At 40.9% G+C, this 27,124-nt stretch overlaps 1 protein-coding gene across 3 annotated transcripts in view; it reads left to right on the forward strand.

Moving 5' to 3' along the window:
• Nucleotides 1-27,124, forward strand: part of robo3 (roundabout, axon guidance receptor, homolog 3 (Drosophila)) — a 165,390-nt gene that overhangs the window by 106,237 nt on the left and 32,029 nt on the right. For all 3 annotated transcript variants that reach the window (XM_072658816.1, XM_072658817.1, XM_072658818.1), the window contains exons 3-6: nucleotides 18,859-19,016; nucleotides 20,787-20,907; nucleotides 21,104-21,242; nucleotides 21,585-21,712. In XM_072658816.1, coding sequence (XP_072514917.1) covers nucleotides 18,859-19,016; nucleotides 20,787-20,907; nucleotides 21,104-21,242; nucleotides 21,585-21,712 — 546 coding nt within the window. The remainder of the gene's footprint in view (nucleotides 1-18,858; nucleotides 19,017-20,786; nucleotides 20,908-21,103; nucleotides 21,243-21,584; nucleotides 21,713-27,124) is intronic.

Raw genomic sequence — 27,124 nt, forward strand, 5'->3', positions numbered from 1 at the left:
CACACCCCATCACACGGCGTGAACGTGTGGTATTTTATGCAAGATTTGGATCGGATTCCTTGTTTTTCCTGTTCTGATATCCAATCCAGCATTTTCTGGATTGTTCTGATAACTGCAGTTATGACTGCTGAGGTCTCCTCCGATACATGAAACGGCCGCCACTGATGCGGAACTGCGGGGCAGTCAACACGCTCAGAGGAAGGCAGCGGGTCCCCAGCATCAGTCAACAGCTACCTGTGCAGGTCAACATCGCTTGAGAGTGATGAGGGGAGAGAGCGCCATCTACCCATCTTCTCTCTCAGATGGCCAAGTAGAATGGCCATAGTGGTAGCACATTAGACCACTGAGCCACTTGTTGTTTGGCTGAAATGGTAAACAACTTACCACAGACCTTTCTGAGCTTTTAAACACTTTTCATATACATTGGAATATAACTTTTCCTGGTCTGGATAAAAGGGTAAGTTTGACTGAAAATAGTAAAATACAGTTACAAATTCTTGATAGCTTTAAAAATGAAATTTATTTCAGTGTCTACATTGATTCTGTGAAGGGTTCACTCTAGTGTCAACAAGACAGTTGCTTACTACTAGTCACTTGCTAGCATTTGGATCTATGGTTTTGCTATCTATGGCTAACTTTTGCTTTTTTTTTAGTGTTACTTAATTGACTGATTGAAATGGCACACAGAAGCACATAAACACAGCAGTGTGGATAGCCAATCAGAGTGTAGCTGACACACTAACAATGATATGATAGTCATATGCCATCATACAATAAACCTGACAGCCCATGTACCTCTGTGGCTGCGACTAGATTTGCTGCTTTCATATTTGCTAAGGTCTCTGTTGGCAAACTCTAACCCACTCCTGAAGCATCTGCAGGAATATTTAGTCCATTTCTGATTGTAGCTTCAATGGTAGAAGAGTGGCAGGACAATGTTTAATGGCAGCCCCAACAGACAAATCACTGAAACGTACTAGAATCAGAGATGACAGTTGCGTTCCATCACTCCCACACACTCCATCATGTGTCCTGAAACGAAGGAGACAGCCTAATCAAATAGCGTTTCAAGAAGGGACGCTTTTTTCAGTGTACATTAGTGACGTCTATGTCAGAAGCCTCTGATGTCATTTATCTGTTTGAAATAGATATGTACAAACAGCCTCACCTTGAAGGAATCAGAGGGTTCTGGACAAGCATCCATACGGAATTGCCCCAATGTCAGGTCGGATCCGGAGCACTGTCTCAATGATGTGTTCTGAATTATTATTCAGACCATTCCAAGATCTGTCAGGCCTGCTGGGTTTGATTCCTGTCTCTCCTCATGATGTCTGGGTTGTGTGCCTAGTTTTGGGCTAGTTTTGTGCTGGCCATGTATGAAACATGCATACTGGGTTAAATTCTTGGCTCGTATCTATGGTTTCTGTAATTGGTATAGAACCTGCATATTAGCATCATGCAACAGCTTTTTAAGCTCTTAAATGCATAAAATAGGGAAAACCAAGATAACCTAGCATATTGTTCAATCCTTAGACCATATATTGCATATATGGAAAACTACAAAAGTGGCCTACACTGGTATCATGAAAGTTTTTACATATCTGCCTATTCAATCTATAGTACTCTTAGCTCTCCCATTTAACCCAGTATGTATGTATTCATACATGGCCAAGGAAGTTAAACGTATTTTAGGCGAATGTTTATTTGACCTTGTGACCAGTTAAAAACTTTTTCATATATGACTTTCATTTTCTATCATATTTGATATGTTTACTCATTGATAATCTTATTCTTTAAAAATCTGTATGTATTTTTTTGGTGCTTGCAGTGCACCAGAGAGCAGAAAACACACATCTGACATATCTTATCTGGCTTATTTATGTAACTAATTATTAGTTATTTGATTTGTTGTATTATTTAAAAGTTAAGATATTTCTTTATTTAATTATCACGCTGATGCTGCTGTCTCAAAGTCTCAATCAAATATGGTACACTTGGCTTTAAGAGGGTTAAGAGATAAAGAGTGATTGAACAATGGTCATGAAAAAATTAATGAATGAACAATTACAAAACTGGTTCCATAAAGAACTGTCCACTGAAAGGTTTTTGTTGGGGAACCAAAGGTTATTCCATGGTATGGATCCAAACAACCCTGGCTGGATAAGTTCTCTTTTTGGGTGACCTTTATGAGAGCACTTCTAAGTGAAACACCTGGTTATGCAGTTATTTTTTGTCCTTGTTTCATTTACCTTGCATAATTCTAATGTGGTGCTTTTATGACTTTTTTGTTATGTGCATATTTTTGTTCCAGGCATTACGTAGCTTAAAGCCTACACCCTGCTGTATTTATAGCTTGTTTCCTGAGGCAGACCCTATTAAAATGAATGTGGTGTGTTTTATAGAACAAGAGCATCCTTTATAGACCAATTACAAACATCTTTATTAGACCACTTGCGCCAGGACCAGTTTTTCCTAATTCTCAATTATTCATAGGCATATTTAAGCACACAGTGGTGCGTCATCTGAACACAATGACAAAATGCAAACACATTTTATGTGTTTATGGCTGAACTTAGGTTTGTGTTATGTTATAAAATCGCACAAGAATATGATCCAAGATGCATTTTAAAAACATTAAAAGGACGATACCATGTAACAAAATTGTTTACATGCTTTCATTTTATGTAGTGTATAAGCAGCTGTAAAGGTTCAACATGTACTGTCCACTTCCAAGTTGTGGCTGTGATGTTGTGGCTGTGATTGACATGGAAGTGTTGCTACTGCAGACTGTCTGTAGGGTAGCCAATCAAGACAGTGTTGCTGTCATATGTAAATTTTGTAAATAGTTTTCATGGGTGGCATGGAGACATAGCTCCAATGGGCGTAGTGTTGGTTCAATGGGTTCAGTTCTCACTCTTGTCTCTGCCTGTCTGTGAGGCTGTCCTTTGAGTACTCTGGATTCCCCCCATCTCCCAACCACACATAGTAAGTGAATTGTCCCTTAGCTGTGAGTCAGTGGGTGGGTGTGGTACCCTGTGATGCACTAGTGCCCTATCCAGGCTCCAGATCTGCCATGTCTTTGACTAGGAAGAAGATGAATGCATGAGATTTATTTTGCACTATTTGACGGCACCCTCTTTACATTGAATGAACAAGTCATAATTAAAATAGACATAATAAGTCTCTACTGTATAGCAAAGGCTTTTTTACTAGATTTTGGAGCACTGCTGTGAGGGTTTGATTGCAGTCAGCGACAAGAGCATAAGTGAGGTCAGGAAGTTGGATGATCACCACTCTGCCTCACCCCCAATTCATCCCAGAAGTGTTTTGAATGTGTTTGCTTCGGATTTGTTTGTCTGTGTGGCAGTAGACGGGGTTACAGTGGGACATCTGGGGGTGAAAAGGGGACGCTGGTGGGATGGAAGCTTCAATGTGTCCGGTCCATTCCTGTCCTCCCTTCATTGGGGTCTAGCAGTAATGCATCCATCGCTAGATTAAAGTAATCCTCCTTGCGGGGCAGACAATGTCTCTATTAGCCCCCACCATGTGCGGCCACACGCGCAGGATTAGACCACCTCTCTAATGGACTTATTGTTGTCCGTATCTGCATACAAAAAGACCAGCTCCTGGGGGCATCACAGGCTCCCCTCGCCGGACCATAAATACAGCCTCCTCTTTGGCTTGCCTCCTCTCCCCTCCTCCTTTTTTCGACTCATCTTCATTGCCTCTTTTGTTCTCCACTCAGCCGTTAGTAGGCCAGCCTTCTAGCCTTCTGTCCATCTAATAATGCTCGACTAGTTATAATGCAACGGACACAAACCAATGAGTGATGAGATGTACAGTAGAGCGTGTGTGTGTGTGTGTGTGCATTTTTGACAGTCTACCACCTGCAGAGTAACTCTCCTTCCCCTAAAACACTCGTCTGAGGTCCTATTGGTGCTCTGAGATGTTGGAGAGCCTCTCCAGAATACAATCAGAGAAAGAGAGAAGCGGAAGTTTATTCAGTTCCTAACGGGGGCGTCTACCTCTTCTTCAAAGACGAGGAAATCTGAAGCCTGTCAGTTTTATTTAGCGTGAGTATTTTTACATGGATAATTTATGCAGAAGTGGGAAACTTTCTGCCCCTCAAGTTAAGCAGAAGTAAGTAACTATTGTCAAGCAGCTTGAATTTTTAATGATCTTCCGGGACTCGTGAGATAAAGGTTTCGTTGTGTCTGACCGACTTTACCAGCATTCAGAATGACCAAATTCCGTCACTGGCGAAGCTTGGTAACCACAGTGACCAGAGCCGAGCGTGAAAGCATGACTGACACACGATGGCAGAGGAATTCTGGGAATTGAAGTTGGTTTTAAAAGGAAATCCTAGGAACAGGAAACAGGGATTTAGTTAGATGTTTAAAAATTGACGAGTATGTAAAAATATATTAGGCTAGATGCTGTGTTGGAAGGTTGTGTATGTTTGTGTGTGTGTGTGTGGTGGTCCCCTGAATGGCAGGCCTCATCCCACTCAGGAGAAGGTGTAAGGATTAACCTCTCCCCCCTGAGCTCTACACAGCTCTGAGCTCCAGACACAGACAGATTTCTGCTGATGGAAGACCTGGCAAAGCATAGGCTTGAGAGGTGTGTGTACACGTGTATGTGTGTGTGTGTGCGTATGTGTGTGGGAGTGAGGGATTTATACTTAAAATACATTTCTGAACAAAGGAGAGAGATTTAGAGGAAACAGCTACTAGCAAGGTGGTAAAACAAATGCATATTTGAGAACTAGAAAATCGGGATGCTCCGATACAGGAAAATAACAATCTGTTGGATTCTGAAAATTGTTTTTAACCGTTTTTCAACCCAAATTATGTATTTTGCATGAGCATTCAGGCTACACACATCAAGAACAGACATGATATACATGCCACATGGCACTTAGCAGGACTAACTGTCTTTCTACCCCAAAACTCCACTCTTTATACTGCTATGTTTATTTTCCAGAAACATACTAAGATTCATGAAGTGTCCAGACAAGAAAGAGCAATCCTCTTTTACAGCCTCTCTAAATACACAGCATAGTTTATGCAAAAAGGGTTCTATACAATACTGAAAAAGGGGTTCTTTGTACAATAATGGAACCCATCTTGACCACATATTATCTATTTTATATAAGTATAGTATCAGTGTGACTCTCTCTCACACACACCCTCTCTCACCCTCTCTTGTTTGAATGAGAGTGTGGCATGCCTCAGGCAGATTCTGGTGGGTCATTGATTCACAGCGTTTGGGTTACAGGTCAGAGTCCCCTCTCTGGCTCTGTGCCTTTGGACCCTGCTGCCAGTTGGACCGATTCTCTCGGCCTCCCCTCCTCCATTCTACTTTATGCAGGCCTGCCGGATCCTCTGTTGGACCCCTCTCCAGCCCACCCCCCTTCACCCTTTTCCCATTCCAGTTAATGAGACCCACCTCCAGCGTTGCACATGCGGCCTCGCCATAAAGCACCTGCATTTATTACATCAATTTGTCGGCCTGACACGGGCGGGTGTGTGGGGTGGGGGCTGAAAAGGTGGCAGGCAGGACCACGCCAGCGTGTTTATGAGTTCTTAAGAGCCTTGAAATGATGCACCTTGACAGCTCATCTCGTCTATCTTACTGTCTCTCCTTCATCCCACCCCCTCCACCCTCACTTTATGTGTATGCATATCATTTCGGCAAGCTCCATGCTACTGGGGAGTGTTTTTGGGTCGTAAACTGATGAAATACTACCGTTATTTCTAAACACACAGCCTGCCGCCACAAGCGTTTTACAGGCTGAAGCTGACATGTATTCCCAGAACCGCAAGCTAAGCAGCAGCGGCACACAAACTGGTGAAATTTTTATGCCAAACCGGCCTAGCTTTGAGTTAACACATGAGTGTTTCTTTTCAAAGCAGAAACGGGTGGCATGTGTGCTAGGCAAGGACAGCAACCACATGAAGAACTGTGGCCATTTTAGGATGATGTTACATCCCGTCACATACCACCCCTTCACATACCACCGTGTCACGTTTTTTACTGTGAATATGGCTCCTATGTCTGAATAATAAGAATAATATTAAGAAAGATTTAATGCATGAGGTGGGAATATGCTTTTTGGTGGATGAACATATCCTTGATGAAAGTTGCTAAGATATCCTTGAAAGTTAAAAATTGCTAAATGGAAACAGCACCTGTTTCATGGAATTAATCAGCACTGATTTATAAAAATGGACCTGTTTTGTACTTCTTCTAGAGTAAAACTAACATTCATTTTTAGATTTGTACAGCCTGTACAGTAAAGGTTCTAGAAAAGGTTCTCTGGAGCGATACCACTGCCGATTCACTTTTGCTTCCATAAAGTACCTTTCTGTTATTTAGGTATGGTTGAGTTTTTGAAGACCCAACCATAGGAAGGTTAAAATTGGTTTGTCTAAGGCACTGGGACCTTTATTTTGAAGAGTGTAAATTGGCTTCAAAAGTTGCATTGCATTGCTTTGCTAGTTGTTTTTGTTTAGAGGCAGCACTGCCTGAAAGCAAGCTTCAGTCGGTCAGGTCACGGCGCTTTTCCCTCACAGCGGAAATTATTTTTCATGCGCAGTCACCGCATCAGTGTAGACAGATGCTTCTCATCAATCAGCTGAGGGCAGTGGTGGGGGGGGACCAGTGTGAAAGAAAAGAAGAAAGAAAGATGGAGAGAGAGTATGTATAAGAGAAAGAGGGAGAGAGAGAGAGAGAGCTATCCCCAGCTGTTCTCTCCTAACAGGACTCAGGTGATGGCTAAGCAGCACAGACAGCTTCCAAATGAGCGGCGCGACGAAGACAAACACTCGCAAGCTAACGCCCCAACAAACAAAGGGCGAGAGGTGTAGGAAAAAAAGAGGGGGGAAAATGTGCATGGTCTATGCTGTCGGCCTACTGATGATTTCCCCCTGTCCCAAAGGCAATAAGGAGTGTGGGCGTCCTGCCCTGAGCCCACACCAGCATCATCACGCCCTAAGAGGCCTCTTTGATCCTATCGGGGTTTGAAATGATGAAACGTCAAGGGGAGCACAGCGCTCTGTATGTGTATGTGTGTATGTGTGTGTGTGTGTGGTGGGTTTAGAGGGGTTGCTGGTGGGGGTTGCATCCAGGGAGGGGGACAGATGTCCAGGCCGCACGTGCCTCTTAGCATCAAGCAACCGGTTCCATCCCTTCCCCCATTAGATACTCACAGACGCACATACACACACACACACACACACAGTTCCCTTCCAGTCAGTAGCAGGTTGGCCCAGGGCCTCCATGCTGTATGACAGCTGCATTGGGCACCAGGCTTTGCTGCTGTCAGCACTGACCACAACAGAGTCCAGTTACAAGGAGAGGAGTCAAACTGACCCTACTCCCTTCCCCAGGTGCAGCCATAGCCTGTCAGCTTCAACGCTCCAATCTGACCACAGCTAATGCAGAGTGGGCTGCAGCTTGCTGCCACACTTGCTTCAAATCAGTGAAGCACTTTTGTTTATAGTAGTAGAGCCAAAAAGATGGATAAAAATACACACACTGGACAAATTTGGATCTTTAAATGTCTATAAATAACATTGTTATGATTGTTGGTGCCAGAAGGGCTGGTATTTTGAGTATTTTGAGAACTGCTGATCTGACTTTCAGCACACGTCTTGAAAGCAAGCATGGGGAACTCCAGTCCTGGAGGGCTGGATTCCTGCACAGCTCTGTGCTCTTTCTGTGCTGGACTCTGCCACTTGGCTCCCCACCCCTGCTCTAGAGTTTACTCAATAAAGAAAGAATATTCAGTATAAAGCTGCAATTCTGTGGATGGAAACACTTTGTTGATAACAGAGAGCTGACAGACAGGCTACAGTGACTCAGATAACTACTACTGTGGTGAGCAGAGAAGCTCAGAATGCACAACACGTCCAACCTTGAGGCACCCCCCAATAAATGGGTGACGATATTGGAAATAAATATGGAATTATGCATTCAGTTCCATTAACCGACTTGATTTACTTCGAAACACAAGTGGCCGACAGTTTTCTGTTGCCTTTTCTTAAACCCAGACATAAATTAGTGGTAGTGTCTCAAAACCATGCGACTGGCTTCAGTCATAGCATTGAGACAAAGACAGGTTCTACACAGAATAGGTGCTGAAAGAATATTCATCCATAGTTCAACACTAATTCAACTCTAGAAAACCCTAGTGAGTCCAGCTGCACTGACTGTTGGTGTGCAGTTTTTGATCCAGTATGCTGTTACAACACTGTAGAATGTTTTGGTACAAAAAAAAAACTTAATTTATTAACATCACTGACCTTGCATTTTCTGCCCCAGTTTTGTGCTGAACTTGTTGTCTTTTAAACCACAGATGTGCAACTGGTGGGTGGTCCCATATACAATGAACTAAACAATACTATAAGAGGCAGTTGAAGATCATATTGTATCCACATCAAGACACATACATCTGCCCTATTGAAAATAATTTCTATGTGCCATCAGCAGCCAGAGCCTGATAAAGCACAATTGGCCTTGCTCATCAGAGCTGGGTACCCGGCACCGAGCACGTCGGTTGCCTGGTTGACGTTGCATCGGCTACAGTTCAAAAAGAGGCAATGGCATCAGTCCATTACCTTTCCAGTGTCTGGAGCATTACATGTGATGGGGAAGAATACTAGTGAGTGGGTTGGGTAATTTGCTGTCTACAATTGGGGAAGAAAATTGGGTAGACATTTAGGGGATGAAATCCTTTCTAAGAGCTGGTGATGGGGAAGAGTACTAATGAGCGGGTTGGCTAATTGGCTGTGTAAAATTGGGGATGGAAATTAGGTAGAAATTTAGGGGATTAAATCCTTTCTAAATGCTTTCAGTTTCCTTGTGAAACTGTATCGTGTTACAGCGCACTCTTCTTAATGTATGTGGTGGAACACTGAACTAGATTTACTGCATCAAATTGTAAATAAAAATAACATTACTAGTACTAGTTTTAATAGTAGGTTTGTAATTCTGTCACTGCTAGTGCATTTTATCTATCAAAACAGTGCTGTGATAAGTCTGTATGCACTAAAACCAGAAATATATAGCACTCATCAACACAGCGATGGAATGATGTGGTCCACTAACAGATTACTGGTGATAAGTACTCTGCCCCCTCTTTTCCTTTCTCCAAATTATTTAAAGCACCTTCATCTTTGTTAGCGGTCATTACTTTTACCCACAAAGATGGCAATGCCTGCCTACTGAAAACTGTGAAGACCTTAGTTCGTTTTTTTGTCACCCAAGTTGTTTTAATAGATAATTAGTGTAATGAAATGTCAAGTGGAGCATCTGCAGCTGCTTGGCGTTTGTCACCAGTGAAGCATATTTAACTGCACCGCTTTCTTTTAGCCATCCAGGCAATGACTTTGCATTAAAAAAATATAATAGCTTAGCAATCAGGTCAAACAGAATCTATCAAATGTCTGAGGTCAAACACGTTGCTCTCCATTTCATACATTTCGGTTGCGTTCCCTCACAGTTTTGCTTCCTTTTAAAACCTCACATCCTTCCAGTGTCACTTTTCCCAGCTTTCCAGCGGCTAAAAGCCATTCTGCAGTGTTGTTTTCTCACATAAGTGATGGCAGAGGAGATGTGATGTCTAGTCTCGCAAGGCTGTTTGGAGGAGGAGGATATTGAGATGTCCCTTTGATGTGGGGCAGAGACAGTCTTATATAAGAGATGTCTCCCTCACAGCTGCAATAATTGTGTTGACACCACAAGGGAACAACTCTTCACTGTGCTAGGAGAGGGAAAATACTGACAGTTGGAAGGGAGCACTTCAGACTGCAGTCTTTCTCATCTTTAACCAAAGTACCTGATCGTAATAGCACTATTAGCACACTTGATTTGGAAGACCTCATCTTTCCTTTTTTAGTAGGTGTTCAAAAATCTTTGCTATTTCGGTTCGTTGTGTTCATTGGTCCTATTTGTTTTCTGGGTGACAATCTGGGCCAGATGGGTGTTGGTTTGGCCCTGAGGGTGCCTTAGTATTGGGTGTCTATGTCCATATAGTCATAATAGTTTGTCTGCAGAGTTATAATACTCTTGTCATATTAGGTGTTCATTTAAATGTATTAATCAAGTTGAAAATTCTATTGGCCCACTCTTCAGGAACTATTTTAACAAGGTAAGGCCAGCAAATTGCAATCTGTAGCAATGCAAAAATGCATGTTTACTATTCATCAATAATGTGGGATCATCTTCAGTTGGAAACAAAACAATCATTAACTAATGATCTTACAACAAAGGTGTGATAAATGTGACCCCTGATCCGACACAGAGTGGGGGTTGGTGGGTTTTAGGCAGGTGACCAGATGCCTCTAGACAAACACAGCCTTTTAAAGGGACTGAGAAGGGTTGAGTGACCAGCAGATAGGCTCTGGGATCTCCATATGTTCGCATACTCAAGTGATTATTGGCTCTATTGATCTTCGGCCCATTAGATTCCCTCCTTTTAAAGGTCTTCCACCTGTTCGCATTCATCAATAAACAAAGATTGTGCTTTCATCGCTCATAATTATTATGAGTTGCTAGTAGGGATGTCCCAATCCATATGCCCCCCCCCTTCTATATGATAAAAGACATTCTGGACTTGGGAGCCAGGACCATTTTATAGTGTGTGTTAAATTTTATATCTGTTCATCTTCCAGTTAAATCACTCAATGTGTGTGTGTTTGTGTATAGTGGTATACACTCTGCATTGCTATAATTAGTTTTTTGTGGGCTACTGATGTGAAATAACTATATTTTTTAGTGTTGTGAATGCCCTTTGACTTGTTTTTCTATTATGTTTGCATTAGATTACTACTCTTGGCTTTTAAACATTCTGTTCAACGCTGATTAAAAGGGGCTTGGTACTCCCACCAGTAAAATGGAATGTTTCCTTGATAAATTTCATTTCTTTCCAGCCACACTTCAGGAATAAAAAAAATGATTGCAGTGTTTTTTCTCTGCATGAATTTGGAGGCATGGCCAAATACGTGGCATGCAACTTGAATGCGCAGTCAGAGCCTGAGAATCACAGATATTACATTAAGTTTTCATGTTCCATTGTAAAACAGTTCCACACCACAGGCTCTAGACTGTTCTGGTAACATCTGAGAAATAATGTAATAATGTAAATAATGTCTGCTAAAGGTGCCTAGAAAATGCCAGAGGACGCTCTGCTAGAAAAACACCACACAGTGGTAAAAACAAAGTATTATAACTGTATCAAGCTTGAAACAGCCCATACCTGGATTGGCCCCAAACCCCAATCCACTGGCTGCTAACCCCAAGTTGCTATTACACTGCTAATGAACTGGTGTCGGACGGAATGAAAATGCAGTTTAGGGTAAAACTCATTAGGTTAGGTAAATTATACTGCCCAGTGTTAGTGAATTGGCAGTATAATTAGTTTCAACAGCTTAACTTGGATGGAAGCAATCAATTAGCTGTGTCAGACACTTTAGCACTGATGTCTGATTTCTGTGTGCACTCCAAACTGAATCCTTACTACAGCAGCAATCTCTCCACATGTAATATTGTGTACTCGTAGATTACACCTTGTAACACTGATATCGACATGCTCTGGGATTACCATGACCTGAGTTTAATACGATTAATATTTTGCTGTTATCATACGCAGAGATTGCGACTTGAGTCTGCTCCAATAAAGCACTCTCGACTTTGTATGTATGTATGTGTGTGTGTGTGTGTGTGCATGTGTATGCATTCGTTTGTCAGAGTGTATATGACAGATTGTTTCATGGGAGCTTGAGATGGAGGAGGACAGATTGACAGATGACCGGCTCAAATGCCGGCAACAGGAGCTGAAATGTAAACCTTTCATCTAGGCGAGAGAGCCATTTGTCATTGCCCACTTCCATACTAATATTTATTCATGAGTTCTGAAAACGTCTGAGGCTTTTTGAGGAGAGAAAAAAAAAACACTCCGGTCTGCTTGATCAAAATGATAAACTTTTTAATTAAAAGTGACCATTTGCTTATCCAGAACATGTATAGTGTTTAATCTGAACTTCAAATCACACCCTGCAATTCTATGGAATGACATCAGAAAGCTTTTATAGTGGCTCCCTGATGGTTTTATACATGGGGCAGAAAGTACAAAACCTCAAATGGGATCTGTGGTTATGCAGAAAGCTAAAGAGCTGAGAAAGTGCACTTTAAGCCATAGTTTGGCTTAACTAATTCACTCACTTTTTCCTCATTGCTCCAAGTGTAGTCAATCATCCAAGGCATGTTTGGTGTTTGACGTTTGCTTTTTGTTAATTAGCTAAAAGTAATGCAAGCTCCCAGCCCACCAATTAGCATCCTGAAAAATATGTAAATCGTTAGCACAGTGCCTTAAACCATGTCCACTGGTTGAGTACAGAGTATAAATTTCCATTACTTGTTAGGTATGTTGCCTCTTGTAGCTCCAGTGCTAAACTAATGGAGTAAACTTTAGACACCAAATATATCTTGACTGATCGAATACATTAAGGGTGAGGCGTAAATTGTGTAAATTGGATTTTCCGCCAAACTAAGCACTTCTAAATGCTAAAGAAGTGGGGGAGATGAAAACTAGCTTTAACAGCCCAGCTCTAAAGAAGACTTCAAATGTGCCTGTCTAACCTGCTGCACTTCTTCCTATTGATTTCAGCAATCTTTTCTACTGCAACAGTCATTCAACAAATACAATCGTTTTGATACAGGCAGCCACCCTGGGTTAGTGCAATGGGCCTCCACAGCGATGCACACCGGTGGGGTTTTTTTTAGGCCTTTTTTTTGCGCCGCTGAAAGTCCGACTTTAAAATGAATGAAGGATCAGGGATGAGGAATTGATTTCGCGAGGAGGGAAAGGTTGAGAGTCAAGGGATTCATTAGCGATGCCCGTCAGAATGCAGCCGTGGTGGGCTGGAGGAGGGGTAATTGAAGTGGACTGCAGCACTTGCGGGTAGGATTACACTGGCTTTGTTGTGAAGATGGAGGAAAAGGGAGAGACAGAGAGAGAGTGAGAAGAAGAGAGAGAGGGAAAGAGAGAGAGAGAGGGCACTTCCCCTGAGGCTGGCACTCGAAGGTCAAGGGTCACAAGCTTAATCCACCTTCCCCAGGGCTTTATGGGTAATTGGCAGAGCCTAATCAAGCTCCGGGGAGCCCGTGTGGGTCAGAGCAGATGGGAAAGACCCGACCCAGTCCCAGTTCGGAGAAATGACACCTTTCATCTTTCTAAGTGAAATGCTGCTAGAAAGGAAGTCAGAGTTTAATCATCAAGAGACACATCTTGATTCGTACTTGATTTTGTGTTTTAGAAATAGTTCTTAGAACCTCAGAACGAGACCAGACTGCTCACATCAGATTTGATCAGATTCAAACCATTTCTGCTATCATTTCGGACATGTCAGGCTCAGGTTGGGTTCATTGGGTGAATGATGAGATTAGACAGAAGTTTGTTGGCCTGCAGTTTGGTTTGTACAGACATTTGTTGGGTTATTGATGACATCAGACAGACATTTGTTGATCTATAGTTTGGTTTGTACAAAATTTTATTGGGTTATCATACATTGTGATGATGGGCTTCAGTTTAATTTGTACAGAAATTTGGTTATTGGGTATTTGGTTATTGATGAAATCAAGGTTTGTTGGGCTACAGTGTGGTTTGAATGAAATTTATAGATTATAGTTTGAATGGAATAATAGATTATTGGATAATAGACTATTGGACGAATCTGTCATCATTTTGTTGGCTACAGTTGGGTTCATACTGAATTATAAATGAACATTCACCATGCAAGTAAGGAAAGAATTCATGTTCAGTTCTTTGGCGTTGGTACAAAACTAGGCCTAGTCACGATCAGGCAGGTCTCTTGGACTGGCCTTGGCCACTCTGCATTCTCCGTGTGTCTTTGTTCAAAGCATGGGTTGTAATAGCTATTGGAAGACATTGGAATTACAGTCACATTTCTCAAGCCAAGACCATAATCTATCAACCATCAGGCCTTTGTGCTATGGCCTGCTTATGTATATTCATCCCAGAAGCACCACTATGCTCTTCTGACATTTAAAGTGATGGCGGCAGCCCAGTAGAACCTAACTCTTATCCATCACAGATAAAGAAAGGAGACACCCTAGGGGTTAACATTACACCCCATACGTTCTGATATCCAACCTCTTCATTAGAACACACACACACAATCAAGCAAGCAAGAAGCAAGCAAACTGCCTCATTTATCTCTCTCTGCTTGGGTGACATTGTAGTGACATTAGCACTGTAATTCCGGCCTAATGGAAGTACCTCCTCCCCACCAAGAAAGAGCACATACACCCACAGACGTACACACTCATGCATACACAGATGCCCATTTATTTTGCACAAACACAGAATAGAAGGAGTCAGACATGGTACTACTGTGACCTATTAATGACTTCTGCATGCAACTCATTCCATCCTTCATGCTGAGTTTGGAATACATTGAGCGTTTGTCCGGAGATGCTGCTTTCGTGCTGAAACGCGATGGTTTTAGCCATTACTGAAATATTTGATGAATCAGCCGGCTTCATTAGAGACCTGAATAGCATTTGTAGCAGTCTGGAGATTGCATATCTTTCTAATTGAGGTGCATTACATAATCACCAGACCCTCATTCTGCTAGCTACTGTGCATTATGTATATGACAATTTTCAAAATATTGTATAATTACAAGGTTTTGGGGAGGAGGACACTGGGCATTGAGCTTTTGTTCTTAAGACCATAACAGCCTTGAAGAAGTAAGTTCTCAAAGGACCAGCTCTAGATAAAAGTGCAAGTCTTTAAAAACCTGCAGTCCATAAGGAGTTCTTATTGTGGCACTCATTTAGCTGATGGTGTGAAGAGTAGAAATATGTTTTTTTTTTGGGTGGGTGGTATTTTTTTTTTTTCATTTTTTTAAATTTCATGATTTTATCTTCCATCAAATTATAGTCCATCACGTTTGATTAATTAGCAAAGTAAGTAAAACAAAAAAGGCCAAATAATACGAGTCAGCTTTGTTGAACTATAACAAACTAAGCCTTTTAAAGGTTTAGATGAACTGCACTTGTGATGTGGTAAAATTGCAATATTTTGATAAATACGTTTTAAATGGTCTGCATTTCATCTAATTAAACAGGGATAATTGCACTCTTTCTAATGAAAGTAGTTGGTTAGTGTTCTTCAAGCACTGACAATATCCACAATATGCTCAGAGAAGTATACTGTACATCATGGTACCAACATTTATTACGATTCCATAATATATCATCATATTACTCACCCCTACTAGGATCATAACTATGTCAAAAAATGCATATAGATAGAAATGCCTGTCAAGGTCCAGTTCTTACTGAGTGAGAGGCCTGTCAGATAGTTTGATATAATGTCGCTGTCATGCAAAAAATATTTTCCAAATTATATTTTAGCAGGAGAAGAAACAAAAACTTTTTAACTGTCAGTGGAAGCCACTGTAAAATATTTTTGTTAGTCATTTTGGAGCATATCTATTCGATCATTATTCAGAAAATTTAAACACATGTACAACTACCATCTCAAAAAGTGAAAAAAAAAACATATGCATTATCACCATGCAAATTCTTAATAAAGCATTGCCAATTCATTGAGAATGTATATTTTAATTGTTTTAATTGATTAATCATGACTACCCTAATCATTATACTGTTTTCCAACACGTTGTATTAAAGTTTACTGCTTTATTTCCACATAACCAAATCTCTTGGCCTTTTATCATATAATGTATTAACCCAGTGAAACTTCTGTAAATCTAAAATCAATTCAAACACTGCTCATTCCTGCAGTGCATCATCGACCAGCACAGAAATTACAGATAAAGAGCTTCATTCCAAAACACATTATGGTATTCCCCATAAATTGTAATAAAAACCTCATTAACACAATCCAAAATGCATTTCTATTTCTGCAATAATAACAGATAATTATGTGTGTGTGTCTGTGTGCTTATGTGTGTGTAAAGCTCACTCCTAACATCTTACATTTCACTGGAAAACTAAACCTGATGAAAATGGCATTTTGCATTCTGGAACATAATGTTTAATGAGCAGAACTTCAAGTCTTCTAGGAGTTAAACGGCTGAATTGATGTTGAGGAATGGAAGATTTTCTGTCTCATTCATTCAACTGTGTGTTTTTTTTTTTGAGGAGGTGTGAAAGCGAGCAAGAGGGAAAGAGAGAGAGAGAACGTGTAAGCTAGCCATCCACTTTTTAAGGCAAGCCCTGTCCGAGTCAGCAGAGTCAGAGAGAAGCATCGCTGACCTGGGTTAGTCTGTAAGGGTCTGTTAGCCTACCTCATATAGAACAGCTGTACCTTGGGAGATGAGCTCAACCCCACTGATCCCACTGCGGTCTCTTTAAACATTTACGACCAACTGCAACCAGCCATGTGTGAGCCCTTCAGGGTGCTGACTCAGACTGCTGCTCATGAGCCGTGAGCAGGACTTCTACTCTGTAGCGTTCTCCAATCAATTCGGCTGTGGTTCTCTTCCAGGACTTTGAATTACAGTTCAGGGAGTGTAACTGATATAAGAGGGAAAATCAGGGCTGCTCAATATATGACCAGAATACAGTATCATAGCGTAGTTCTGTTGCTAGACCTCATGATTACAATGCAAAGAGAAAATGTGATTTACAGTCAAAAAAGGACATAGCTGAAAGATGTCCTTGGATGCACAGTATTAAATGGCCTTCACACTAATGATGTGACTGGCTAGACAGCTCATTTGCATACTGCATCCTTCTGTAATGTCTGTTTTGCGAAGGCCGACGTTGCGTTATTGTTATTAACGTTGCAGTATAGCGCATGCTGAGCAGCCTCAGTTCAGCCCCAACCCTGTATAAAAATAAACGTTGAAGACAAAGACAAGAAGCACCCAATGGAATGGACAATGGAAGTCACTGTTATCAGTGGTGGTGACAAGCATGGTCTAATTTTTTTTTTAGATGTCAAAATTCAACCGAAAGTGCAGAATGCAGAACACAACAATAAAAGAATGTATGCATTAGGAGGAGTGTTCATTTTCTTTTTCCATTTAGGACATACACAGTCATATTAGAATATTATGGCCACCAGCTGCACTGCTGTCACTACAGTGCTGAGAATGACCCACCACTCAAATAATACCTGCTCTGTGGTGGTCCTGTGGGGTCCTGACCATTGAAGAGCACTGAAAGGAGGCTAACAAACCATAGTCTGTAATTATAGAGCTACAGAGTTCTCCTGTATGTTGAGTAGAGCTAATATAATGGGCCGAGTTCATTCCAAACCACAGATGGTCATAATATTCTGATATGACTGTGAATTTAAACATCCAAAGCTTAAGCCCAACCCTCCCAAAGAAAAGACAGAGGAAAATGCCTTTCGCTGATTTGACAGAAACAAGCAGGTCTTCTAGCCCAAGTGTGCCATTTGCACTCGCCGTAGTCAGACGCCAACCAGCTTGAGCTGGGCTTTGCTTGGCAGCAGCTTACAGCTTCCTTATTTTTACTCTGTAATGCTAAACCAATTGGATGTAGTCCCAATTTCTATGACTTATATACTGTATGTTTATGTATCAGCATTGGTATTGACAGGTATGTACACGAAAGTGATCAGATATTGGCATCGGACCACAATTCCTATATCAAGGGATCCCTACCTGATAGCCAAGACCTCTCTGGGTCTTAAACTTCATCCCGGGCCTATTTTGGCACGTATACAGTATTCAGTGGTAGAGTGCTGGATATTGGCGTTTGGAGAGAGGGCAGTGGTTTGGTGTTTTATTGGACCTGGTCCAGTGCAATATCGAAAAAGCCCTTCTCTTCATAAAGTCTATCCTCACGCAATCCCTGAGCGGCGCTAGCTTAGGGGCACACGCTGATTGGAAACGTGCCGGCCAAAATAGCGATTGAGCAGCGGGCAGGGGAGAGCCAGAGATAGACCTGCTCAGATGAAGGTGAGTGGAAGTGCGGCTGCAAAAGTAACTGATAAATGGCAGCAGAATGGAAATGCTGATTGCGAGTCCAGACGATTGGCATCAGCCCTGAAGATGCGCCGAGGTCGATTGAAGGGGTTTTTCTTTGGTCTGGAGTTTTTGCTTCCGTTATGTTATGTGTGTTTTCGTGATGGTCCCTGAGTCTTGTGTTTACCCCATGGATGGGGAGGGTAGTTGTGTGTGTGTGTGTGTGTGTATGGGGGGGGGGGCAGAATGATCTGTGTGCGCTGTACATTTCTGTTTATGTAAGCATTCTGACTGTTTATGTCTGTGTCCGTGGAAATAAAGTAAATATTTCCTATTTGTTTGGAGTGGTATTTTTTCACAAGTGCCTGCTTCATTCAATTATTCATGGCCTTTGTGCCAGAAGGGAACTAGTTCATTTATTTATAAGGCAGGCGTGGGACAGGGAGTAAATTGAGACCAAAGGGAGAGATAGTGGGAAAAAGATGCTCCAACCAAAGAAAAAGACTTGCTTTGTAATTAGACCCACCAATATGTGCACTGAAGGCCAAAAGTTTGGAAGAAACACTAAGTTTACAAAAATTCACATGAAATAAACATGCAATTTGTTTAAGAGATAACAGGCAGCTATATATATATATATATATATATATATATATATATATATATATATATATATATATATATATATAGGTATAGCTAACTAATTACAATTACTAATTTCATTAAAAATTGAAATACAAGATTTTTGCATGACAGCTACAATGGATTATATTGAATTCTACACAAGAATATACCTGCAACCATTCACCCCCTCTCTCTTTCTCTCTCTCTCTCTTTCTCTCTCTCTGTCTCTCTCTCCATAAAGTTTTGCGAGATGATTTTCGGCAGACCCCCAGTGATGTGGTAGTGGCTGCAGGAGAGCCCGCTGTGATGGAGTGTATCCCCCCACGTGGCCATCCCGAGCCCACAATCTCCTGGAAGAGGAACAATGTGAAAGTGAACGACAAGGACGAGAGGATCACCGTGAGTCTGCTCTCTGTCTCTCAATCTCTTCGCTCTGCCTTCCTTTAATGGCACCCCACTCTTGCTGTTGCTCTTGTATTTTCCCTCTCTCTCTCTTTCTCTCTCTCTCTCCCTCCTCCACAATCCTTTCATCCACTCATCCCATGGCTGTATCGAATGTGAGTACCTTGCTGCTTGCTCTCTCTTTCTCTCTCTCCCTCTTTCGCCATTTCTCTGTTTCTACCTCTTTCTCTCTCGTGGAGACCCACGCAGATTTCCTGTAGCACTTGTACGAAACACTTATCTAAATGGACTTTGACAGTGTATTCCAAATACATCATTGGGAACACTCTCGCGGTGTCAAGCATTGCATAAACAAGCATGCCAGTCTTTGCTCTGTGGGATAAAATACACTGCCATGCTAAGCTGGCTCTGAATTCACTACAGTACACAAGTCTTGCCTGAACAAAGGGCCAAGGGTACGGAGGAGATGTTGTCTAAAATACTGTACTAGGCACTAGGAATGCACGGATCTGGAGTCGTTAATAATTGAGACCTGGTTGTGGCCAGTACCAATACTTTAACTGTGAATATTGCATCTGCCACATGATGCGCCCATAGTGTGCACTTATCTGCTCCAGTTACAGGTTTATTTGCTGTGGGTTTGTAAAAAGGCATCTGTTTGGAAAGCAGAAAATGTTTATTCATGACTACCCAGCACTGCAAAAATTAACACATCAGAAAAAGCAATCAACAAGACAAAGGTAAAGAACAGGAACTACCACAACAGCGAAATTGAGAAAATCAGCTTTTGTGTGGCAGACTAGACTGCTAAAGTTGTTTGTAATAAACAGTGTTGAAATCTCCATGCTCTGCCTACTAATTCTGTCATTCATAACTGCTGCTGAAGTTGAGCATGTTCTACTGAAACATAGAAAAAATCCCATTCGTTATTGGAACACATGCATTTTCAACCTAATCACTGCATCTGTAGAATATGGTTGGGTATTGTTGCTGTCATGTAAAAAAAACCTTGTGCCTCTGTTTGGTGTTTGACATGTTTTATGCAGTTCAAATTTGGCAGTTGTTACTTGTTACGTGTAAAAAGTTCAGATTGAATGGACCAATAGAATTGCTGCAAAAAGAATAAAATTCTTAGAATACATTTTTTATACATCTTTTATATATTTATACTCCTCCTGTAAAGTTGCCATTTTAGAGACACATTATAATTGTGCGGCAGCAACAATATACAGTTACCACAACCAATCATTTCAACACATTTCAAGAAAAAAAATTAAATCCCATTGACTCAAAACACTTAAATTGCCAGTCAGCTCTCAGATTCTGACATAGACACCCATTCGCCCATAGACTTCAACTAAAGGATAACCATAACCATGGATAACTTATGATAGGACAAGATCATTTAGTTACACCTAAATGATGTAAACTGGATTGCTACAGTGTTTGTGTAGAGCCTCAGTTTAAAGTGCTGCTGAACTGGATTATGGATTATGGATTATGTTGGAGTTAGTAAAGTATCTGAATCCGTGACAGTGTGGTGGCTGACATCACGGCAGACAGTAGGAAACATTGGCTCGGTTTATCTCCTGTGAATATTTCAGAGCACAGATCTAGAGTTGACTCCGCTTTGAGAGTATAATCGCATTCAAAAGGGCGAGAAAGAAGACAACTGGACTTTGATCAGCTGTCCCTCTGCGGGACACTTTGTCCAGGCTCTGGTGACAGGCCCTGGCTGATGTGTGTGATGTGCTGTTTGCTGTGCAGATCCGCGGCGGGAAGCTGATGATTTCGAACACGAGAAAGAGCGACGCAGGAATGTATGTGTGTGTGGGAACCAACATGGTGGGAGAAAAGGACAGCGACCCGGCCGAGCTAGTGGTGTTTGGTGAGTTTGCATCTGTCTTTTTCTTTCTTATTATCTTATAATAGAACAAGTTGGCGCACACTGTTAAACACAAAGGTTCAAGAGGCTTTATTTTTAAGAGTGCAGACTACATAAAGGGTGGGAATTGGTTACTACATAGATATTTAAGAGATTTATATATATAGATGTCATTATTCTCTCTTTCTCTTTCATGCAGAGCGGCCTATGTTTGTCCGGAGACCAGTCAATCAGGTGGTTCTAGCTGATGATACAGTGGATTTTCAATGTGAAGTTCAGGGAGACCCTGCCCCCACTATCCGCTGGAGGAAAGAAGAGGGAGAACTTCCCCGGGGCAGGTAAAATACCCAATTTATGTAAATAAAACCTACTCACACTATTACTACTTTTACAGCTTTGTAGGTTTCAAGTAACTAATAGAAAAAATTAAGCTGAAGATGATTCCATAATATATGAACCTACATCAGGAACTCAACATCCAGAGTCTCATATTTGACAAATGGTTATTAAATATTAAGACAGAGCAATCGGCAAGACATTGCTATACAAATACAGTGTTATTTCTAACTGCAAACAAAAGAAGACAAAATGCCATAAGGATATATTGTCATTTGTATTTATTATGTGAGTGTGTATTTGTCTGTGTGTGTGTGTGTGTGTGTGTGTGTTTGTTCCTCCAGGTCAGAAATACGGAGTGATAACAGTCTACGGTTGTCGCAAGTGAAAGAAGAGGATGAAGGAACATACACCTGTGTGTCTGAGAACAGCGTTGGCAAGGCAGAGGCCTCTGGAACACTGCAGGTCCATGGTGAGTTACAGCATCACACACACATACATAAGCACGGCACTTCCAAACACACAAACATGCTAATGCATACTGACATGCATCACATCAAAGCAGAGTGACATGCCCTTCTTCTTCAACTCATAGCAAACTTCTCCTCATTCCCCTCCAAACTCAGTTAGCTGAGTCTCACATGCTCCAACTTCCCTTCCACTGCACTCATTAAAAAAGAGCAAACTGCTAAAGCAACAGTCATTTATTTAGGGCTGCCAGACACAATTAAAGTGATTCTGTTCCAGTGGAGGCGCATCTCGCTCTATGAAACGTGACTGTGGATTTGGGCATGTTATTGCATTAAGAAAAACTGCACACCTAATGGTAGCTTACAGCATTGTCATGCCTGTAGCTGATTTTATCTGGCAACTGTTGGAAAGATGAATTAGCATGCCAAGCGTGGTTGTAATATTAATGACCCACACTTGGGCTCTGATCTATGTTTTCCATAAGCACACAAAAGCTCGATTTAGCACCGGTAGCACTCTTAGATTTTGATTTCTCGCTTAATGGAGTGCTCTAGCCTCTGTATACCACATCTGTAGCAAATGATACCACATTCTTGCTGTCACGCAAAAACCTTGTGTCTCCTTATGTTTTTTTTGCTTTATATTTTTTATGTAATTGGTATTGCCAGTTGTTATTTACATCATGTCAAAATGTCTCCTGAAAAGCCTTGAAATATAATATTAATACCTATAATATATTTTGTTGTGGACACTTTTTTTGAGCAACTGCTTTGATATACAGTTACCACAACCAAAAATTTCAATAAACGAACGTAAATCCCATTGACTCAAAACACTTATGTTACCAACCAGCTATCACATGCTGACATAGATGCCCATTGTGTTATTATCATTATATTATATATATATATGTAAGGACAGACATGGCAGATGGCAGGTAAAAGCACTATCCGCCCAGAACTCAGGGACCCATCAGAATTTCACATAGCTAATGTTAGTTGTTGACTTGTACTTGTTGACTTATAGAACATTCAGAAACAGAACTTACAAGTCAGGTTATCCAGAGTTGGTGGAGAACATTATGTTTAAGACTAATTCACTCCAACATTGTATAAACTGGTAAGTGTTTGTTGGGACATGTTGGGTCAGAGTATCCCAATTAGCTGCGGAATTCATCATTTATAGGTCTAAGGAACCACAGGCCATTCGGTTGAATTTATACAGTTTGAAAAGGCTCTTTGCAGTGATGCCTTATGATATCCTTATTTGGTTCCCTCAATTAACTTTTCAATGGGTACTTCTGTAAAGTAAGCTTACTCAGGGGAGCGTTATAGAAATCTTGAGCTAGACATCTAAAGCCCTTGTCTCTTTAGGTCCAGCCTTCTTTTTATTTATTCTATGGAGAATGCAAAGTCAGGGTCACTTCTCAGTCATACACAGTCATTCATCTTAGTCCCCTTTACCTTCTTGCCACACAGACTCGCCCTTGCATTACACTGATCACTCCAGCCATTTTCAGATGTTTTTTTTTTTGTTGTTGTTGTTGTTGTCCTTATTGCACACTGAATCCAACCCCCAGCTCATCCATCTCATTTTCATTCACCCTTTGTTTTTTTCTCTCTCTTTCTGTCTGTCCATTCTGTCCTCCATTCTAGTGGGCCCATTTCGTAAGTACCATTCCATCTCATCATACTGCATGCGTGTGTGTGTGTGTGTGTGTGTGTGTGTGTGTATGTGCATGCGTATGGGGAGCCATTGTGACTGGATCTGACAAGGTTATGACCCTTTGGGAGGCGGAGCCTTGCTGCTTATGATAGTCATCTAGCTTGCAGAGAGCAGCAATATGTTTAAAGCCCAGGCTCTTATTTCCTCTACTCGACACTGCAGTGACTTTCGATTCCAGCGGTCCAGCCCATATTTCAGTTAATTAGTGGAGTATTTCAGCAGACTCATCGGTGCCTACTCTGCATAGCACTGACACCCATAGCCTCTGACATTTAAAGCTGCCGAGCTCAGGGCAGAAACGGCCTGTGAGAGCACTGTCTGTGGGGGGGCTGTCCTTCGCCACAGTGATTTACAATGGGCCTGTATCTGCTACCGAGCAGGCTGACCCTCAGCATTCCTGAGGGACCCTGAGAGGAGCTCAGGGTGGTAGTGAGGAGAGAGGGAGATGGGGAGAGAGAGGGCACAGTAGGGGATCGATAGAGAGATGAAAAGAAAAGGTAAGGAGATGATTGCAGAGGCGTGCTCTCTTCAGGGTGTAAGGACATCCAATGAAATGGTGAAACTTCTAGAAGTCTTAGCAAGTTCTGCACAATTAAAGGCTTGCTCATACTGCATTTGTTTTCAATTTGGAAACAGTTGATTGTGATGGCCCATTGTAAAAGCTATTTAGATGCTCACTTTAGATTACATTGGGGATGCACTGATATGGGAATTGATATGGGCAGATGCCGATATCTAATGTACATATTTTCTGATGCAGATACCAATGCATAAAGCTTTATAAAATGTAAATGCTTCCTAAAATTGGGACTTTATGTATCGGAATTAGCACTGCAGGGTAGTATAACCTGTGTATCATTTCAAAATATAAAATTATAATTAATTTTATTATGATTAATTTATTATTAAGACAGAAAAACTAAACGGAATTCCAGAAATGAAAGGAGGCTGCTTTCTCATTATACAGTGTTTCTTTCCAAGTTTTGCCTAGAAACCAGCATAATTCAGTGCTTCTGTCCATTAAAAATAGAAATCCCTGAAATGTATGAACAATCAACACGTTATTACTATTATTTAAATGTTATTATATAGTACCTAATATATATATATATATATATATATATATATATATATATATATATATATATATATATATATATATATATCAAGCTGTGCAAGCAAGGCTTCTGTCTTCTAGCCTAGAACATTGTTATAGCCAGCAGTGAAAGCCACTGAGGTCTGGCCCTGAGGCTCTGCTGAGTGACCAGACTAACAATACTTTTCCCCCAAAGAGTATTCATAAATAGCATACCTCAAATTGCAAGATGTTGTTTAGAGTATGCCCCTCAAGTCCTCAACTATTGAACCACTGTAACCTCTACAAGCCTTTTAGTTTGTCCAGACTTTACTTCCTCACTCTTATATTTACATATTTTACATTGTAGGATTATGGTTGTTAATGAATATTTCATAGTGCAGATGGATAACAACTGAATAATAACCCAACATTACAAACATGCTAAAAATTGCTGAAAAACACTTGTTATTTTAGTCAAAGCCTAAACAGAGTGGAAAGCTGTGTGTTTTCTGATTCACAAAAAGAAAAAGAAAGAAAAGAACAGCACAAAAAACAGACATGTTGGGTGCTGAGAAAGTAAACAATCGCAGTAGGATAGTAGTTTTTGCATAACCCAATATGGCTCTTATTGTCTTTGATTTTTTTAGCCTCTCTGTTGTTACATCTGCATTTGCGGTTTAGTCGAGCAGCAGAAGGGAGCATTTTGAACCCAACTCAGAGAGGGAGCGAAAGAGAGAGGGAGAGATACAGAGAAAGACAGAGAGAGGGAGGAAGGGGGTCAGAGGGGGCCTGCCCGGCTCTAAAGATGAAGGATCTGTTTCATCATACGCTCAGTGGCAGGTCATGGAAATAATCCGGCCTGCTCATTTCCTTAACTGGCCTCTTCATTAGCATGTGTAAGCTGGGGGACAATAGAGATGAAATAAGCCCGTGTAACAGCGGTTTATACTCGGCTAAAGCCTGCTGCACTCGGCTGCATTCAACCCCCCTGCTCCCTCAGCCAACAGCTCATTACGGACCCAGTGAGTCTGCAATAAGGGTTCATTTCAAACGCTTGACACTGCAGTCTAGCCACGCCAAAATTAGGAAAGAGCACTAGAAGCTGAGCTAATATAATGCAGCAGTATTTATATATTTTGTCTCCTAGATGTTAGGGAGTGTGTACGTTATGAATAAGGCTGTCTCTGACTTGCATAGGAGAAATCTAATCTACAGATTATTTTGACAGTTTGACAGATAAAAAAAAAAAATAGGTAAGCAATAAAAATGGACCCTATTTTAGATTGCAAGATATAGCGTTGGAGAAAGATAAACTAGAAAGCCTTTACAATAAATTATTAAAACAAGATAATAAAAAAATAATAAAAAATTGCTATTCGAACAAATTCATGTTAGAAAATATCTATAACTTTTGAAAAATAAAATTAGCAAAAAAATGATTGCTTTTTATTTTGTCAAGACAGTGTTTTTACCTGCTTTAAAGTAAAGGCCTGACTGAGCTAGGACTGAGCTTCTATAGTATTCAGAAATTGTAATTACATGTTTTGGTAATGACAGTTTTTTCATGGACAAAAGACCCTAGGCCATTTCCTAGCACTATTCGCCAGCTAGTAGATGTTGCACTTTAGTGAAATACAGATAATAATAATAATAATAATAATAATAATATTGTGAACATTTTCTTTCACAATTATTGCCATAATGGTATAAATGGTAATGATGCTGAATAAATCTACCCCATTATCAGGAGGAATATATAATTGAACTACTCACTTTTCCAGACATCATGCTTCCCTGTCAGTCTTTGTTCCAATGGTCAAAACACAAATGTTCCCAGAATTGAAGAATCACAACACACATGATGACTGGAACAATAGTTAGACAAAAATTAAATATCTTTAAATAGATTTCATCATTTCTGAGACACTGTATGTCCAAATGTTTGTGGACACCCCTTCTATTGAATTAATTTAGCTACTTAAAGTTGCACTGATTGTCCATGTAGAGAAAATAGAAAATAGAAATTGAATATAGGAAATAAAATAGGACTCCCTGTAGTAGATAAACATGAATCCATTGGCACCATGTCTAATGCCAGGCGTGGGCTAGAGGGGTATAAAGCCCCCCAGCATTGAGCTGTGGAGCAGTGGAACTGTGTTCTCTGGAATGATGGTTGGTGCTCTATCCAACACTTTTGGGTTGAGTTGGGGAATTGGGGGTGAGGTTTGGTAGTGACCATCCAGCATCCTGAACTCATTACCACTCTCATACCACTGAATGCAATCCAATGCTCCCAAATATAAAAGAAAGCCTTCCTTGGACGGTAGAGACAATTACTCCAACAAAAGCAGGATAAATGTTTTTCTTTAAAAACTCTTGATTTTGGAAGAAACAGTGAATGAGCAAATGTTCCAGTACTTTTTCCATATAGTGTAGGAGGTTTTGCTCTGACAGTGACGATATACAGTAAATCAGGCACCATTTTGTACTGTAAAGAACTGCATTGCCAGAATGTAAATTACCAACTAATCACTGCTAGTTGTTTTTGAAGAGTAGTTGAGCTTATTGAGTAGTTACGACAGCAGTAATGAGGAATATGGTGGGGTGGGA

This window comes from Salminus brasiliensis, chromosome 16 (genome assembly GCF_030463535.1).
Source record: "Salminus brasiliensis chromosome 16, fSalBra1.hap2, whole genome shotgun sequence".
NCBI lineage: Eukaryota > Metazoa > Chordata > Actinopteri > Characiformes > Bryconidae > Salminus > Salminus brasiliensis.